The sequence below is a fragment of the Zosterops lateralis genome, assembly GCF_965231275.1.
Source record: "Zosterops lateralis genome assembly, chromosome: 6".
In the NCBI taxonomy this organism is placed as follows: Eukaryota; Metazoa; Chordata; class Aves; order Passeriformes; family Zosteropidae; genus Zosterops; species Zosterops lateralis.
This window is the reverse complement of record NC_139761.1, coordinates 39,020,640-39,038,844: the sequence shown is the minus strand read 5'-3', so window position 1 is coordinate 39,038,844 and position 18,205 is coordinate 39,020,640. Positions and strand designations below refer to the sequence as shown.

Here is an 18,205-nt window from a genome sequence, read left to right as displayed (position 1 = left end):
TTAGATGATCAGACAAAGAAATAAAATATAGGAAGCTAAGATGTCAGGGAGCCATCATTACGGTATTGGAGATGGAGGGTTTTGGCCAGGCATCTGTTCTTTTATTGTTTGTGCTTGTTACAAATTAACGGATTTCCTTTTGAAGTCTAAAACTTCAGTGGCAGTAAGTGGACCCCTTGGGCGCTTGACTGGCTCCTATTAGGATGGTCATCTTCACTTACCTACAGCTGAGCCCTGCCCCAATTCCCATAGCTGATAGGTCTGTGGAACTCAGCATACTAAGTATGGCCCCCTTTAAAAGGAAATTTTGCAGTAGGAATGAACATGAATGGGAAATTACATTTTATACATTTGGAATTAAAAAAAATAGCCTTTTGAAGGTTCAGCCTTCAGAGAGCATAGACCTCTTAGCGTATGCTGAACTACTCATAGTAGCATATTGTGCATTCATTCATGAAAATCATTTTACCCATTTCCTATTTGCAGCTTGCTTGTACATTGAAGAACAGGCAAAAGAAATGGTTGAAAATACCTCGTTGGTCTGCATACTCTTTCCACAGCATTGGCCCAGTTTTAGATAGTTAACTCTTCCACTTCAAAGGCAGTGTCTTCGAGGCAGCCTGGCACAGGGATTTGCTGGGACTTCTCCAATTCACATTCAGAATTTAATGTATTTACTGTCATCAAAGGCAGTCCCCCAAACTAGGCTATCCTATAAAATACTTGAGGGTTAGAAATGTATAAGAACCTGTTGCATCTCCACTAAACTTCAGTAATCATTTTGCCTGAATTCAAATTGTTTCAGAACTGGTTGAGAGAATCTGGTGTGTTCTTACAGCAAAGAGTCTTATCCTTGGTTTGTCAAATAGCTTTGTTCCATGTTTTGGACTTACTGGAGCCTGGATTGTGGTAAATCTGGAATAAGTAAATGTAAAACCCATAAATTCTGATAGATCCTTTCTACAAGTATAGATTAACCTCAGTAACAGCTGCAGTTACAAATGGTTTCATAGAGAGGTAATGACTTTTCAAAGGTACTCATGCTTAGAGATGCAAGTACTAATCTAGGAGGCATTTTATACCAGGGCCTAATCACTCCCTCAAAATGAGTCACAAATTTGCTAAGGGGATTCTCCAGCTTCCTCAAACTTATCTGTAAGCATCATAATAATTTTTTCTCTTATTACAAGGGGACCTGCCAGACACTAATAAGTTAAGACTATGGGATCTTGTCTAGAAAAAAAATTGAACTCTGCTTTCTGTTAAGTACATGGAAGAGAAATTCCCATACTATGTAGATGTTGCATATTCCCAAAACATGTACTCCAAAGCCTGTATAGCTCCAGAGTATTAGTTGGTCTTCTGAGAGATTGATACTAGTTGTCTGAAGTTAGCCTGCTTTTCACTGAGTGAGTGCTGGAGTGCCAAGGGAACTGGTTTTGTACCCCTTTTCCCCCTTTCAGTCTAAACTCAGACATTGGCTTGCATGGCTTGATTAATAAATGAGCAATAGTTGACTGCTAAAGGTTCATTTCTCCATATGCCGAGATACGTTGGATCCTCTGAGGAGATTGAGACTGATGGATAAATATCTGTCACGTGTAGGTGGCCTATAAGAAAAGATTTGAGGATTTTTTTATTTAAGTCTTTGTTAAGACTTTCTCCCCCCCACTCTTTAAACTCTTTTGTCATGTGCTGAGTGGAGGTGGATGGAGTTCAGGGTGGTGGAGGGAAAAAGGGGGGCTGCTGAAAGCATTTATCTTCATTTCTGCCATCATCCAGTGTTTATTACGCAGTGATAGACAGACGCAGGAAAGCTGCCAATCAAACCTACGTTCGCTGCATTTCAATTGGCCCTCGCTTTGGATTTCAGCATTTTGAAATCTACATCTTCTCTGCAAAAAAAAGGTCGTTCTGTTCATGAGGATGACAAGCCCGAGACCCTTGGGTACCCACTGCAGTCATTTGTGGTCCCATCAAACAGTGGAAGACCTAGGAATCAGGACTGTCAGGTGCTTGGTGAGAACAGCTGCTTTTAAGAGCTGATCTGTTGCTCCCCAAATTTAAGAAGCTGAAGTGTGTTGCTTGCCTCCAGATTATATATACCACAACTTGACACAAGCAGCAGCACCTTCTGCTCTCATCCAGACTGAAACTTTGACTGGGCAAAGCCAGCTGAGAATGAATTCTCATGCTACATGGTGAACAAAAGCTCTATAGTGAGGATTTTAATTTTCCTAAGTCTTCCAACCATGGTCTGAAATGTTTTCCATAAACCAAAGAGGCCAATACAGGTTAGGATAGCATATTTCTGTGCAAGGGGGTATTTTCCTCCCGTAATTCATTGTCTGAAATGTTGGCACGCTTTTAATCATCTTTGCTGTAGGACAGTGCATGTGTGCATGTGGGAGGCATCTGGAAGGACTTGTGATACAAATGTTATTCCACTTTGTTATATGTATATAGCGATAATTTAATAATTGCACTCCTCAATTACATAATTAGTATAAGTAGAGATAATTACTTAATAAAAGATGTAGATAATGGATTTCCGATTAGTGTTAGTTACACTGGTCTGAAGCCTTTAAGAAATGGACTGGTTTTCTGAACATGCACCTTTCACACTAAGAACTGTGTTGCCTGTGTCTTAATCTCTTTGATAAAGGTATCTGCTATATGAAGCATTAGCATTAGTCGATAGCTTGTGCTGACTCTGAAATTTGTGTGGGGCTGTCCTGTAGATGGGGCAGTACTGCTTTTTTCCATTGTTAATTTCTCTGCATATGATGTGACTGCCTTTGGAGGTTAAGAGGATGCAAGGTTTAAATGAACACTGTAACTAAGCTGAAGGTTACAGGGAAAGGGATGCAAAAATGAGAAATTTTACAGGAAAAAAAAATCTCATCTGCTTGCCAGCTGCTTTTTATGGTACTTTTAGCAGTAGGTGCGGCAATTGTATGAGCCAGATCAACTTACTGTTTGTGAAACAGTGTGATTTTGCTAAGCTTCTCTGATATAGAGGGAGAGCATGATTTTTCTCCTAAGATATGTTCCTCTCCGTTTTATATATTGCTTGTTACACCTATGAAGGTTGTTGTCATTGCAAAACAGATTATGTAACTTTGTAACGGTCATCTGTGATAAGATCAATATTCTGGAATTATGTGCCCTCAGTAGAACTTCTGTTCCCTGTCTTGACAGAGTGTTTTCCTTGCCTGACTCTGTCCTATAAGGCAGCTGCTATCTTGCTGGTGATATTAGTAGTTCCTGTTTCCCTGCAGGAAGACCCACTGCTTCACATTTGTAGAGCACCTGTTTTTCTCTTCCCTTCCTGAGGGCTGAAGGCCAGACAGCAGAAGATCTGCCTTTGTGTACCAAATCCAGGCTTGCAATGAGAAGACTTTTAAAGATGAAGCAACATAAAATTTAATTGTTCTTCTACTTCTGGTTGCAAAGTGTAATTTCATTAATTCATTGAATCTGCTTTCTCCAGTGCATATTTTCTGTTCAGAGGAGCCCTTTGTTTTGAGGGATGTAGAGAACAAGGCCTTGGGCATATGTTAGAGCAATGGAAATGTTTTTAATTCTGCTCTCCAAGTGATCCATGCACATCTGACAGAGGCAGGTAAAGAGATGGAACAGATGTACAATGGAGGTTGGTTGATTGCTGGAGGCCTGACAGAGCTGAATGCACAGTCTAAAGCTGTCTACTCAGAGGTCTTGTTCTTTGTATATTTATGAGCTTTCCCTAGAACCAAAAATCAGGACTCAAGCAGCTTTCTTGGTGTATTTATTTATCTGCACCAGTCTACTTTGTCCTGCCCAGCTTGTTCTTTGCTTTGTTGAGAAAGCTAAAAACCTGATGGTGTGTTTGTGTGTTCAGGCATTTTGGGTTTCTTTCTCTCTCTCTCTTTCTCTCTTTCTTTCTCTTTCTCTCTCTCTTTCTTTCTTTTCCCATGCCTGACAATTTTGGGTTTGTGAAAATGCAGCTTCACTACTGTTGATAAGTAGAATGCATTTGCACCAAATGGATTGATCAGGATTTCTGCCTTGTGTTTCTGGGCAAGTCTTATCTCTTATCAAATTTATTTTCTTTCAGAAATGTGTTGCAGGGAGATGCTTTCCTGTTAATTTCCTGTGCTCTGTGCCTTCTTGAGGACGTGCTGTCATTTCTGTAAATAAGATTTCTTTAAGAATCTAGAGTTTTGAGTATTGGATTTTGGAAGGTTTTCTATGGTTTTGTCTCCCTGGCTTTTTTTCTGGTTATTCTTGTAGAGGTTAAATTGCTAATTATTTCCCCCTTTTCTGTAGGTGCTGTGATTGGGGATGGACAGTCAGCTGTGGCCAGCAACATTGCCAACACCACCTACCGGCTCCAGTGGTGGGACTTCACTAAGTTTGATCTGCCTGAAATCAGCAATGGTAAGTTGGAAAAGACACCAGGACCTCATTTTAAGTCTATGCTAACCAGAGCTAGGGTTAGCTCTAGAATCTTTCAAAAGCAGCTGTATGTTGCAGGTCTTGTTTGTCATGTTACAAACTGTAAAATACCTGGTCTTTTGAGGAAGTTGACTAAAAGCGTGTAGAGCTATTTCCACTCTATCTACCTTGTGTATTCTTGCAATCAGCAAATCCATGTGCAAATAGGGCTTGTTTTTTGTGAGCCTTTTCATGGGCATTCTCTTAGAAGTCTGTATTTAATGTCTTCATTCTCATACTAACCAGCTTCTAAATAAATATTGTCTTTATACCTTTAAATTACAACCTGCTAATGAACTGTGCCTGATTTCTCTAAGTTATTGACATTAGTGTGTGTTAAAGCGCTGCAATACATTTGGGAATCGGGACCATAGTCTGTTGCTTACCATAGTGTTGCAAGCCCAGGGAAGTAGATGTACCTTCTAGTCATTTGCAAAAGCAGTGATTTGTCCTGTTTCTCAGGCAAAAGCTATTTCTAAGTCAAGAATCTTAGCTATACTGCTAATTTCATGTTCTCTTGCATTTTGTGAAAATTAGACCATAGTTTCACATGTGTTCTATGGCATAAGCTAGCTCTTACATTGGAAAAGACTTTCTATGCAGGCACAAGCATGTTTGATACTTGTGGTCAGCTGATCAAAGAATGACATTTTCGGGGCTAAAACTAACTTGACTAGAAAGGCTATTTTTAACTCAGAATGCTATCCTAATATAGTTTGTTGCACAGCTGCAGAAATGTTTGTGGCAGCCTGGGATGAAGATAGAAGGTAGATATTCATGAATGTTTCTATGTGCAAATGATTTTTAGCTTAGGCAATCTCTGTGCAAATGTGAAACTCACTGCTTGATTTCTCAGCAAAAGCAGATTGGGTTCTACTTTAAGGGACTGAATTTTTTAGGGAGAACAGGGACTCTGTTTTCAGAAAGGCTTCTGCTTTCACAGATAGTCACTAAAATGAATTGAGAAGAACTCTCACAGTGCCAGCTTCATGTGTTCTGCATTTCCAGAAATTGGATATCTGACAATAGATGTCTCTGTGGGGTAGTGTCCTGCTGCTTAAAGAACCCACAAAAGAAGGGTATATGGTGACACTGCAGTAGGAGAGATGCAGAGAATCGAAATCACAGAATCAGTGAATAGTTTTGTCTGGAATGGAGTTTGAAACATTATCTTGTTCACTTCCCCTTCTATGAATAGAAGCATCTTTCAATAGATCAGGTTGCTCAAAGCTCCATCCAGCCTGGCTGTCATGGTTTATCCCCATGCAGCCACTTGGTCACTTCCTTCCTGCCCCCTCAGGATAGGGAGGACAAGCAAAAAAAGGTAAAACTCAAGGGTTGAAATAAAAACAGCTTAATAATAAAAATAAAGTTAATAATAACAATAGCAGTAGTAGCGATGAAAAGAGGGGGTGAGGAGGGGTGAGAGGAGAGAGAGGGGAAGTTGGGTGGGGAATAAACCCCAAGAAACACAAGTGATGCACAACTCACCGCCCACTGACCAACGCCCATCTCATTCCCAAACAGCGACTGGTCTCTTCCAGCAAACTCCCCCAATTTGTACCCTGGGTGCCATGTTCTGTGGGGTGGAAGGTCCCTTTGAGCAGTTCAGATCACCCATCCGGGCCATATTCCCTCCCAGCTTCTTGTAAGGATTGATGCTCAAGGCAAAGTTTTGCCACATGTTGGCGATACTTTTGAAGGTCCTGCCAGACTCCGGAACCAGAATAAAGATGAAGTTGGGGGGGGGAAGCAACTTGAATTCTTTGGGACTTCTCTGCGAGTTGCAGAGTAGTTCAAGAGTGCTTCAGCTGCTCATAGCTTATTTTTTTGACTCATCTGGCTGCTGAGGAAAAGGCTGTTAATTTAAAAAACAACAAACAACATAAGATGTTTGTTTATAATTTATAAAATCCCAGAGAAATTAAGAACCATCTGCTGCTCAGTACATCAGTTTTCAGTCTTCTTCCTTTCACCTACCAGGATGCTTTTATTCTGAAAAAGCTTCCAATTAGCTGGAAATTGAGTATGATTTCTGTTGTCATTGTGCCCTTCTTGTGGGCCACATTCCAGCTACAAGTCCATCCCTACCCCTTCTGACTCCCCATGCTGTGCTTCATAGTACGTGGCTTGTCCATTTTGTCTTATGACCATTTGGAAATGTTCATTTTTACTCTTCTTCTATATGCTTAGCCCAATCCTGGCATTTCTAGTCTGTTATCTCCTTCTGCCAGGGTGTAGTAGGGATGTATGAAGATGGAGCAGCTGTGCTTATACTGAACCAGGTATTTGCCAAGCTTGCCTAGGCACAGAACAAAGGCAAGCTGCAAGTTTGCCAAGGCGCACAACTTAGTAGAGCATGGTGCTGAAAACATCAGTGTTGTGGGTTCAATCCGCATATGGGCTGTTCATTTAAGAGTTGGGCTTGATGATCCTTGTGGGTCCCTTCCAACTGAGAATGTTTGTGATTTTCATATTCTCAAATGAGTAACAGTGGAGTAGTGGGTTGGATGAGTTTTTTGTGATTCTTCATGATATTGGAAATAAACTGTTTTCCCAGTAAAGCATGTGACCTCAGTTAGCTCCTTTTTTTTTCCTCCCATTGTTTTCTGTAAATCAGAGGTGGTCCTGTGAGATAATCTGTTTACCCAGAGGGGGCTATTGTACCTCCTGGGACTGGCTTGAGCCACAAGTAGTTTGGGAGTTCAGGCAGATGAAATGATGCAGCTGAAGTTTGGGACTGCCTGCCAGCTCCTCTCTCCATCAAAGCAGTGACTCTGTGGCCAACCTCCATCTCTGAGCAGCTCTTCTTCCTGTAACAATTAAACAAAGAAAAGATAGCTTGGAAGTAGGATGTTTTCCACTGAAGCGGATGCATCTGAGTAAGTGACAGCAGCGTTGATTAGTGCAGTCCTGTGATCTCAGCGTCTGGGCCCCAGCAGCCTTGGAAGCCTTGGGCTCAGGATGTGGCTCTGCAGCAACAACCTCACTGAGGCTCAGTCCAGCAAGAGCACACAAAAGTGGATCCTGGCAGTCCTGGAAAAATGGCTATGCAGGGACTTGTGGAAATTTACACCCCTGTCTTTCTCTGTTAATTGCAAAATGGAAAAAGATAGCTTCAGATTTCTTCTCTCCTTTTGCCAGTTTTGCTTTTAATAGCTCTGAAATAAACATGACCCGGTCTTATATTGAAATTGTCAGTCATATCAGCATAGGGGCGGAGAATTTATTTGACAGCAGAGACAATGCTATTTCTGCATTTATTTAATATTCTTCTAGCGAGTGTTGCATATCCTTAAAATTCCTGGAACTAAGTATTGAAAACAGTGTAGAATATAGGCTTTTCACAGTAAAATATTTGAAGGCTTTCTCTCTCGTTTATATATTTTTAATGTAGTTCCTCTCATGCTACCCACTGCTCATAATTTCAGTTTCTTGCCAATTTCTAGTGTTGAACTGGTCTCATTTAGGAATCAGGAATTTGTCCTGTTCTAACACTCCTTGGGTCTTGAAGGCGATTTGATCAATACTTACTGATCCACAGTGGAATGCAGGGTAATTTAGTAGAAGAAAAAAAATTTAATACTGAACAAATTTTTAAATAGGGGCAGCTGTTAGGAGACTGCCATCTCTAAGGATGGCTAGAAGTGAATGGTGTGTCCAGCACAATTTTCCTTTGGCAAACTGTGCTATTGCTGCTGGCATTCCAGGCCTTCCTCAGCTTCAAGCATAATTAATGTTGTAGGTGTAAGCACTCCAAGTTGGCACAACAACTTGATTAATTTGTTCTCTGATGTTTCTTTTGAGCTGTTCTGTCAGTTCTGTGGTTGCATTAACAACAAAAGAAAACAGGAGATGAAAGGGCAGTATTCTTGCAAGTAGTTTTCTACTAATAGCAATAATTTTCCCCCTAAAATCTTCTTTATTGGCTTCATCTTCATAGATCAGGCCTCAGGCTCAAAGAAATCAAATAGCCTCTGGTTTTGTCAAATACATGGATATGTTTATCTTTCTCATCTTTTGAGAACCTTGTCCTTAACGTGAAACCTTGCTGAGATTTCCACCTGTCACATTTAGATTTTTTCTGATTGCACAGTAGGCTCTCTTGGTTCCAGGTGTAGGTACTGAGTAGGTACCTGAGTCCTCATCTTTCATAAATGAGGGTAAAGCAGAGAAACATAATGCAAGTGTGAATCAGGAAAAACTGAAATAAATAGCACTCTTTCCTGTTAAGCACGCCTTGGATCTGTAATGTTTTATGTTCCCAGCACACATCAAGGTGAAAAGGATAGCTCTCTTTTGGCAGGAGGGCTCACATATTATGTTTTGCTAAGAGACATTCAACATAGACAATGAAATTTAAAAACAAGATGATATCCATTCATGTTGGTCGTCATCATGGACTGCTCACCAAAAACCTCTGTGCTGTGCTGGAAAAGGAGCAGGTGTAGGGGGGGAATGGGGAATGCTGTAGATAGAAAATGAGTGAACATATGCTATATGATCAACTCTGGGTGACTGGTGATCCAAAGCCAACATTATTCTAAAAAGACATACAGTAAATCCTAGATGAGGAAGAGGATTAGAACCTGGAAATGAAAATAATAGCCATGGAACTATGGGGATATGAACAAAACATGGCAATATCCCCAAATCTCTAAATGGTACAGAAAAAACGTAAACATTTCTTACCTTGCAGAAATAAAAATGTGGGATTTTCTCTTAGGGATGTCCAAGTTTGCATTGGATTAAAAAACAAGAACTTCAAAACCTGGGAAGAAACGTTGATTCTATAGACTGTGATTTTTTGGTAGTTACAGAGAAATCAGTATCTGTCCTCTCTGAAATTTCTTGTACCTATTTGAAAAGCAGGAGTTTGTTGGTGCAGAATGGTCCCTGGGCTAAATAGAACCTGTTTAGGATCTGTTCCTGGACCTGCTGGAGCAAGTCCACAGGAAGGCCATGAAGATGATCAGAAGGCTGGAGCCCCTCTACTATGAAGACAGGCTGAGAGAGCTGGTTTTGTGTGACCTGGAGAAGAGAAGACCACAGGCAGCCTTTCAGTACTTGAATGGACCTTAGAAAAAAAAGAGGAGAGAGACTTTTTGCTTGGGCAGATAGGGATAGGACAAGAGAGAATGATTTTAACTAAAAGAGGGAAGATTTAGGTTGGATATTAGGAGAAAATTATTTGCTTGGAGGGTGGTGAGACACTGAAACAAGTTGCCCAGAGAAGCTGTGGATGCCTCATCCATGGAAATGTTCAAAACAGTGTGTGATCGGGCCCTGAGCAACCTGATCTTGTCAAAGGTGACCCTGCCCATGGCAGGAAGATTGGCATTATGTGATCTTAAAAGTCCCTTCCAACTCAAACCATCCTATGATAAAATGATACCCATACTTGTGCTCTAAGGAAGCAAGTCTATGATCTTGTGACTTCTAATATTGAGCATCAAATGACAGTAATTAAGAATGTTGAGAAACCATGGCTATCTCATGGAAACTGCAACCAGACCCCAGAGGTGCAGGACAAACTTTTGTATCTTGCAGATTAGGAGTAAGAGAGAATAATTCTTAGACCCTCCCCTCCCCCCAAAAAAAATGGACTGGATTATATTTTTTTCCAATAATCAAAAGGTTTTTTTGCAGGGTTGGTTGTGGGGATGTTTCATAGTTGTATCTCTAGCAAATGCTCTGGATGTGTGCTGTGTTTATTGTCTTCTTGCTTCTCTCTCTTTTAAGTAAAGTCTTGTGGCTGTGAGAGTCCCAGTACACACCTTTTTAGTATGTTCCCATTTCCTCATTTTTTTTCCTCCCTATTTTTTAGATCACTGCTGATTAGAGTACCACTACAAAGGAATTGATAAGAAAGGATCCTGTATCCAAATAGACTAGCTCCTTACTACCTTAGGCAAGCACATACTGTAGTTCCTAATATTCTGTCTTCTAATTGGTTAAATTCTTTACTCCTTTCATGTCTGTTGAAAAGACTGTTCTAGAATCTTGCTATTCATGTTGAAACCTTTTAATCTCCAAACTCAATGCTTCTTTTACCCACTTACCCCTGGGTAGTGGTCAGTTTTCAACATTATTTGTAGAAAATTGATGTTTTTATGGAACTTACTTTCTGTAGTCTTTGAAAATACAGTATACAATTCCATTTCCTCCCCCTGCTTTTTTTGGGAGATTTTTAGTGGTTTTTTGTTTGTTTGAACATAAAATTCATGTTTCATTTTCCCCAGTTATCTTCTTTGCTGGACATGTTATCATTTAGGGTTTAATCGCTCTTGAACATGGCTGGCCCAAACTGTGCCCAGGGGTCCTGCACGTGTTCTCAGCACGAGGTTGTTATCAACATTGATATTTCTCCTGGAATTGTTCTCCCTAGTGCAGTTTAGGATTGCTGTCACTTTCACTGTTACACTGGGTGATGGCTCAGTTTTTGCTACAATAACCAAAGTTGATTCTCTCATGTTTTCAAGTTCTGGATGAAGCAGAAGTTTATAAATGTCAAGACAACCCAGAATTTGTTCGTTTCACTTCTGAAGTACACTCTGTGTACTTCAGTTCACCGCGTGGTCTGGTCATGCTCTGTTAAAGAAATCACCCAACTTTATCGAGAGGATTCATCAACCAGCTCCATTGTGTGCCTAGCCTATTGATAAAGCTAATAAATAGGACTGGTTTTGGAATGAGTCACTCAGCAGGAATCCTCACAGTTTGATTGGGATTACAATTGTGCAACCTGTTGTCATGTATCCTTTAGCTGGTTCACAGCACATACTGCAGTTCTTGTGTTGATGCCCGTCTTCTCTTGTGGTGACATAATGAGTATTTAAATAAAGCCTAGATTATTTTTTAAGGGCACATTTAAAATCTCTTTTTTAAATTATGCAATATAATCTTTATTCTCTTGTCTTCTGTTCAACTGACTTCAGACTAAGCACTCAGGAATTTTGTCATCTTCTGAACTACCTATTTTTTAAGGGCTATGTGTATTTCATGTATTGCAGCCTTGATAGCGACTACAGTTATTTACCTTTTTCTGTTCAACACCTTTCTGTTTATTCTAGGCTGAAAATTACTGTTTTTAGCAGCTTTGAGACTGAAAATTGGTGGAATAAATTTAGAGTACAGGTGTGGGTGGTTTGGTAGAGAATGTAATTACATAGTCCACTTTCAATCCTCTTCTTTTTCATCAGTTTCCTAACTGGAACAGCAGATAGAAGTTCATACTCAGCCACAGAGGGAAGCAGTTCCCAGGAGAGATGTCTTTGAGACCAGAAGAATTAAAGATGAGGTTCAGTGAATGCTTTAAATCAGCAATGTTGTAAGAAGGACAGTCCTGTCTGCTTCCCTCCCATGATTACTTTTTGTGCTGCTGTAAGCATCTATGCAGCCATGGGGTGTACTGTAAGCATCTGTACAGCCATGGAGTTGGGAAACTGTTCTGGCTAAAAAATGACCCAGACAGCAGTCAGTAATTTCTCACAGCAGTTCCCTGATGCAGCTTTTTTCTACACAGGTGTTGGAAACAAAGGGTAGGATTTGTCAAAGTATTGAGTTATAGCTTTAATTTGATTTAAAAGTTTGGACTTTGAGAAATTTGCACAAGGCATTCTTGGTACTGTTACTTGTTAAACTAATAAGGAATCCAGACTACTAAGAAGTGCCTTCATAAACTTGCTTGCAATTGTAGCTGAACATAATAAGGCCTCTTCTAGGCTAAGCATGGTCTCATGGTTTAGAAGATCATTTCTGGACTGTAGAAATCGACAGCGTTCTACATTGTTGATTCCTACAGGTGCTGTAGCTTCAAACATGAGATGGGGTATTCCGTCTGCTAGTGTGCAAACTTTCTATATTGCAACCGTGGCCTTTATTTCTATTTTTTTTTTTTATATCTCTATACTCTTGAGTTTGAAAATACTACAACCTGAAATTTCCCTATCCCAAAAATAGTGTACACAGGTTCAGGTTCAGACCTCCTGAAAAACTGAAGTGCATTTAGGTTAGGCTGGTATAACAGACATCACTCCAGCCATGTCTTAACAAGGTGCCACTGAACTGTTGGTGTAGATGGTGCTTAGAGACCTTGGAATCTCATTATGCTAGAGCTTGTAGTCTTCATATGCAAGGTACAAAGGAGGAAACACTCAAAGGATGAGGTCATCCAGCAATTTACCGGCAGGGATTAAAATAAAACTATTGTTTTGTGGATTGCTGCTCACTAGTCTGCTGAACAGTTACTTCACTGATACGCATGAGTGTCTCAAATACTGGAGCAATTAAATGGAACACTGGCTGGAGAAGTCTCTGTCCTTTCTCACTGACTTTATCCAAGATGAGTGTAGAAATCAGCTGTCAGAAATGAATGTCTGTATCTGCAGGGAGGAGTTTTTCACTCATCTCCTGTTTATTGGAGATGAGGAGACTGGGAACTAGGCGCTCCACGAGAGAAGGGGAAATGAATTAAGGTGTACTGTTTCTAATGAGAATGCTGCTGGAGTTTGTCAGTGTCATGATTTGAGACTTGTTTAAACTGTGCTGTCCTTTGCAAAGGATGCTGTTATGCTTAACAAAGGGAGGGGTTTGATAAAGTGCAATTGCTACTATTTCTTGGCCGAAGGCTTCAGGAGGTGAGTAAATTTAATTTCCTGGGCTCGTTGCAGTGCTTATCTCCGTTTTGGAGCAAGTTATACATTAATCAGGGTATTAACATTTCATAAACTTTTGGAGGAAGCTAAATGTCTTGAGTGCCTTTTGCGTGTACTGTCCATTGTCCAACATTAAGTTTAAATCTTACTTTATTCTGTTCAACCTTAGTACTTTAATGACTATTCATTTCTTTCTTTGCAGCCTCTGTGAATGTGCTTGTCCAAAACTGCAAGATTTACAATGATGCTAGCTGTGATATCTCTGCCGATGGGCAGCTGCTGGCAGCCTTCATTCCCAGCAGTCAGAGAGGCTTCCCTGATGAAGGAATACTGGCTGTATATTCTCTGGCACCCCACAACTTGGGCGAGATGCTTTACACAAAGCGATTTGGTAAGCATACAGCAAGAAGTCAGAGTGGATGAGGTGTGAGAACCTCAGAACTTCAGCCCCAGTAAGAAATGCAATAGCCTGAACATCAGTATTTGCAGCAGCAGGAAACATTTGAGTGGCCATCTAGCCAACCACAGACGCAGTACTGCTGGGGAGATACTTGTGATGTGGTCTGGACAAGAAAGGTGCTGGTACGGGGGAGCTGCTAAAGAATGTTTTTTATTCCTTAAAGGACTTCACTGTCTTACAGACAGCACCTGCAGCAAGGAAATGTCTTGCAGAATTTGTAACTTGTACAGGCTTCCTTATTCTCTACCCTTTATAAGAATGAGATTAGTATGGCGTACATTATGGGAATGCTGGAAGGGAGTGAAGAAGCTGTGAGGATGAAACATGGGGCAGGATGTCAACCATGAGAGAACTAACCCTTCTTCTCTTCATAGGACCTAATGCCATTTCTGTGAGCCTGTCTCCAATGGGCAGATACGTTATGGTGGGACTGGCTTCCCGACGTATCCTGTTGCACCCCACTACAGAACACATGGTTGCTCAAGTTTTCAGGCTGCAACAGCCCCATGGTGGAGAAACCTCTATGAGGGTGAGTATATGTGTACTCTGTTTCTGTGTGTTTGGCTCCAGCCTAGTAGTTGATTGCTGGGTTATGATAACAAAGAGGTGCTCCAGACCCACTGAATACTAAACATGTGAAGGAATTTATTGCAGAGGTATGCAAATGTGGCAGGAGAATGTAAATACAACAGAACTGTGAAACATTTATCTGGTTTCAAATATGATGACAGACAAATACATTCTGTGTTGTGGAATACATTCCTAGGGCTAGACGTCATTCAGAGTACCTTGTAGGTGTTTTGTATCTTTTCGGGTGATATGCATCTTGCTTGTGGTACTACAGTTGGCTTTGCTGAGGCAGCATATCAGCTGAGGCTTCAGGATCATTTTCCATCATTCCTAAAAGCAACTAACCTCTGGGACAGCAGCCACCAGCAGTTTCAGGAAAGGTAGGAGCCAAGCTTCGTATCATACCTGCAAACTGAAGTTCACCATGCTTTTTCCCAAACAGCCTTTGCTGGCTAAGTATTAGTTCTTAATGTCTGTGTAAGCATATTTTGGCAATGGAATGATCTTTATGTTCTTCTGCTTTGTGAGACAGCTGAATCATGAGCTGAACCACTCTGACTGATTTAGTACCTGAGGAAAGGCCTTCATCTTTTCACTAACTGGCAGAGTTGAGATCATGTGTCCTGCTTTCTTAATGAGTCAAGCACAAGAGCTGTTCAGTGATAGTTCTAGGTAGTAAAAGCCATGTCCAGTTCATAATGCACAAAGAGAAGTAAGGAGTCAGAATTAAGTAATTTCTAAAGCTGAAATTTGGTTGGATTCAAGTTCTAGACCATGTATTCAGGTGACTTGTTGCAGGAGATGAAAAATGAATCTTCAACTTTTCACTTCGAGGGATAACTTTACTATAGTCGAACTCATTCCATGAGAAATCTTTTTTTCCTGTCTTTTTTTTTCTAAAATATTTTTTTTGGTTTTGTTTTTGTTTAAGGCCTCTCTAATTATTACTACTTTTGGCCATACACTGTTTTCCCAATGTACAAGGGTTGCAGTGAGGCATTTGTCTAGTGACCTGACACTGGGGAGGGGCTTGTTACTGGGAGAAATTCTTTGATTCACCTTTGGATTCTGTAGTTGCTCTTCAGACAGTTTGTGATTCAGAGAGAGTCACTTTATCAGCTAATCTAAAACTCTTGTTTATTGTTATCATCTGTTCCATATTATAAGGCAAGGGAAGATAGAAGATAAATGATGGTGTTCTTTGGTGCACTAGTCAGCACTTTTTCAGGCCTGGGAAAGCTTTACAGGTAGAGTTGGTGAAAGCTATGTGGATATAAGATCACAAAGTACATGGATTCAGCACCCTGTTAGAGCCTTCTAAAAATCTAGTTTGCCCTGGTACTGTTTCTTTTTCAGCTATTTTAAGATCCTCGTGAAGTGCCTTTTTGTTTTCTGCCAGAAACTGGAGTAGCCCTTCCCACAGTATTTTTACCATATCATAAGTTAAGACAGAGAAGTCCTATTAGCAAAAATCACGTCTTCCTCTCATCTGTCCTTTACATTTGCTCTAAATTCCAGTTGCTATGGCTTCTAGCCCTTACTTTTGGAGACATTTTTCTGTAGCCAGCTAGATCAGCAAGCTCACTGTCTAAATGTTTCATTTCTATTTCTTCATCTCCATGTCTTCAAATGCTTGTACCCCTGCTCTTAGTCACCATTTAGTGAAGTAATGCTTTGTATTCTTTAATCTTCTCTTGTAATTTAATCTTCCAGCTTTCTTTTTTTTTTCTCTCTTGAATTCTCTCAAAAAAAACCTGTTTTTTTCTTTCTTTTTTTCCCCCCTCGTTCTGGGATGTGTTTAAATGTACATAATGTGATAAGCACAATTTTACCAGAAGCCCACAGAGGGTAGGGTTTTTTTCCTATTTCTTTTGGACTACAGCTTTTACTTATGCAGTTGGAAACTGTTGAGGGGGGGTTTCAGATTTCAGGGCAGGTTGCTGTTTTGGTGCAATGAAAATTTTGTACAATTTTTTCCCACTCTTGCTTTTCAGACTTGCTCCACATCACTGCACTTCTGTCTTTCTCATCTGCTGTAGTTCTGGATTTTTTTTTTTCTCCAGATGGATTGCATGTATTCTAAAGGTTGCTTTTTTCATCTTTCTTGCACATGTATTTATAGCTTCCAAAAACCTTTTCCCCCACGTTTTAAAATCCATCCAGTCTAGCAGGATTTGCTAACTGTATTGCTGTTTTCCCCTTTTCCAAATCATGTTTAAAGATGTTAAAGATGTCTTGTTTCTGGCTGCTTTGGACTTGAAGCTTTATGCATGTGTGACAGGTCATAGCTAGATCAGTTTGAATTAATTTAGTTAAAGAACCTCCCTGTTGAGCGATGTTGAGTATTGTTTCAACATTTTGCTGTGCTGCTGGTTGTCTTTGTGCAATCCACAGGACCCAGCTTAGAAAGCATACAGCTGTTAATTTCATAAATTAGTTAAATTAATTAATGAAATACTACTCCTCTATCTAGTTCTAAAAATTAGTGCATCCACCACAGGTCTTTCTTCTGCCTTGAGTTTTGCAATAAGACTGCTTCGTAAGTTTGTAATATTTTCCAAGACATGCAAAATGAAAATAGAGTTTTAAGTAGGAAACTTTATCTTTTTCTTAGCACACTGTCCTTATAGTGGCTGACATATTCATATTCAGTTGAGTAAAAATCTGTTTATAGCTTGGCCAGCATGCCGTACAAAAAGGTTTAGGAAACCTGGTGAAACCCGGTGAAACCATTAGATATTCTTTAATATCTAATTTAATATGCACCGTAGAGAGAATCAGAAAGCATTTTTGTTGCCTCTCTGCCAACAGCTTGTAATACAAAGCACTTGTTACTCAAACTCTTAATTAAAAATGAGTCAGAGCCATGTTTGAAGCAATATTTTGTGCATATTTTAATTATACCCTACTCCAAAACTCCCAAAAGAAATGCTACATTACATTCTTTGAGAATTCTTATAAGTTGTTTGACAGTTCTTCTGCCCACCTTCACCATGGCTTTGGATTTGCAGTCAATGAACTGGAAGACTAGGATTTGGCAACATGGCCTCTAAGCCACTGCTGACCAGTGCAATACAGTGATTATTTCTGATGCAAGTTAACCCTTCTTCCACATCCTTAACCAGCAGTCAGTGGAAGGCAGATTTCTCTTGCTTGGAGAGTTTCTTCCATCTTGTATCTGATGCAATTAATTAATTAATTTTGTTACATGAAACTTTAATCCATTTAATTGTACTAGAAATCCAGTGGCCATTGATGTCATTTTCTGAGAGCTACAGCACTTTTGGATTGTACTAAGGAGCACCTTGGTTATACAAGTGTACATTGTCAGTATACATCTTGCTGCTAGTATTTCAGGGAGATTGGATAGAGTTCAAAACAGGTCAGGGCTGTCATGATTTGACAGTTACAAATTTCGTTCAGAAATAAAGTCATGAATTGTCATCAAATGTGGTAGTTGTGAGCTAGAGGTTTATGCTTTTTTTTGTTCACTTCCTTCAGATTGGCCTGATTAGCATTTCACATGGAAACCTGGCTTTGCTAAAGAATAATTTTTAAACTTGAGTCTGAAAAACAAAAGCTCTCTAGTCATGTTGACTTTTAACAGGAGGGGTATCCATGAACATCAAGTGCTTGTTGCTTGTTTCTTGGGGGATTTTTTTGCAAATCTCTGAAATGTATCTGTAGCTGGAGAGTACAGGAAGGAATTGCTTTTAGCAGCTATCTAGCTTGGGGGTGGTACAGAAAGCAATGATGCTGGGAATGGTCTGCAATTTGAATGTCAGAGGTAGAAAGCTTGAAGACAAGATTCCAAATGTGGGGTAAGGATAGGTGTTGTAGCCTGTTTTGAAAACATAGGTGGAATTTGCCTCTAAATAAAGCGTGTTTCCAAGCAGTTTGGTTTAGGGTGATTTTTGAATTCCATGTGCTTCCAAGCATATTTAGATCTTGAAGGACTTAGAAGAACACGAAATTAGAATCTTGTTTGGAGCTGAAGGCCCTTAGAAACATGGGAAGAGTAAGGATCATATTGCCCTGG

The 18,205-nt window shown here is 40.0% G+C and overlaps 1 protein-coding gene across 3 annotated transcripts in view; it reads left to right on the top strand.

Moving 5' to 3' along the window:
- AMBRA1 (autophagy and beclin 1 regulator 1) overlaps nt 1-18,205 on the top strand; it is a 124,092-nt gene that overhangs the window by 70,206 nt on the left and 35,681 nt on the right. For all 3 annotated transcript variants that reach the window (XM_083862756.1, XM_083862754.1, XM_083862755.1), the window contains 3 exons: nt 4,312-4,422; nt 13,339-13,527; nt 13,971-14,125. In XM_083862756.1, coding sequence (XP_083718882.1) covers nt 4,312-4,422; nt 13,339-13,527; nt 13,971-14,125 — 455 coding nt within the window. The remainder of the gene's footprint in view (nt 1-4,311; nt 4,423-13,338; nt 13,528-13,970; nt 14,126-18,205) is intronic.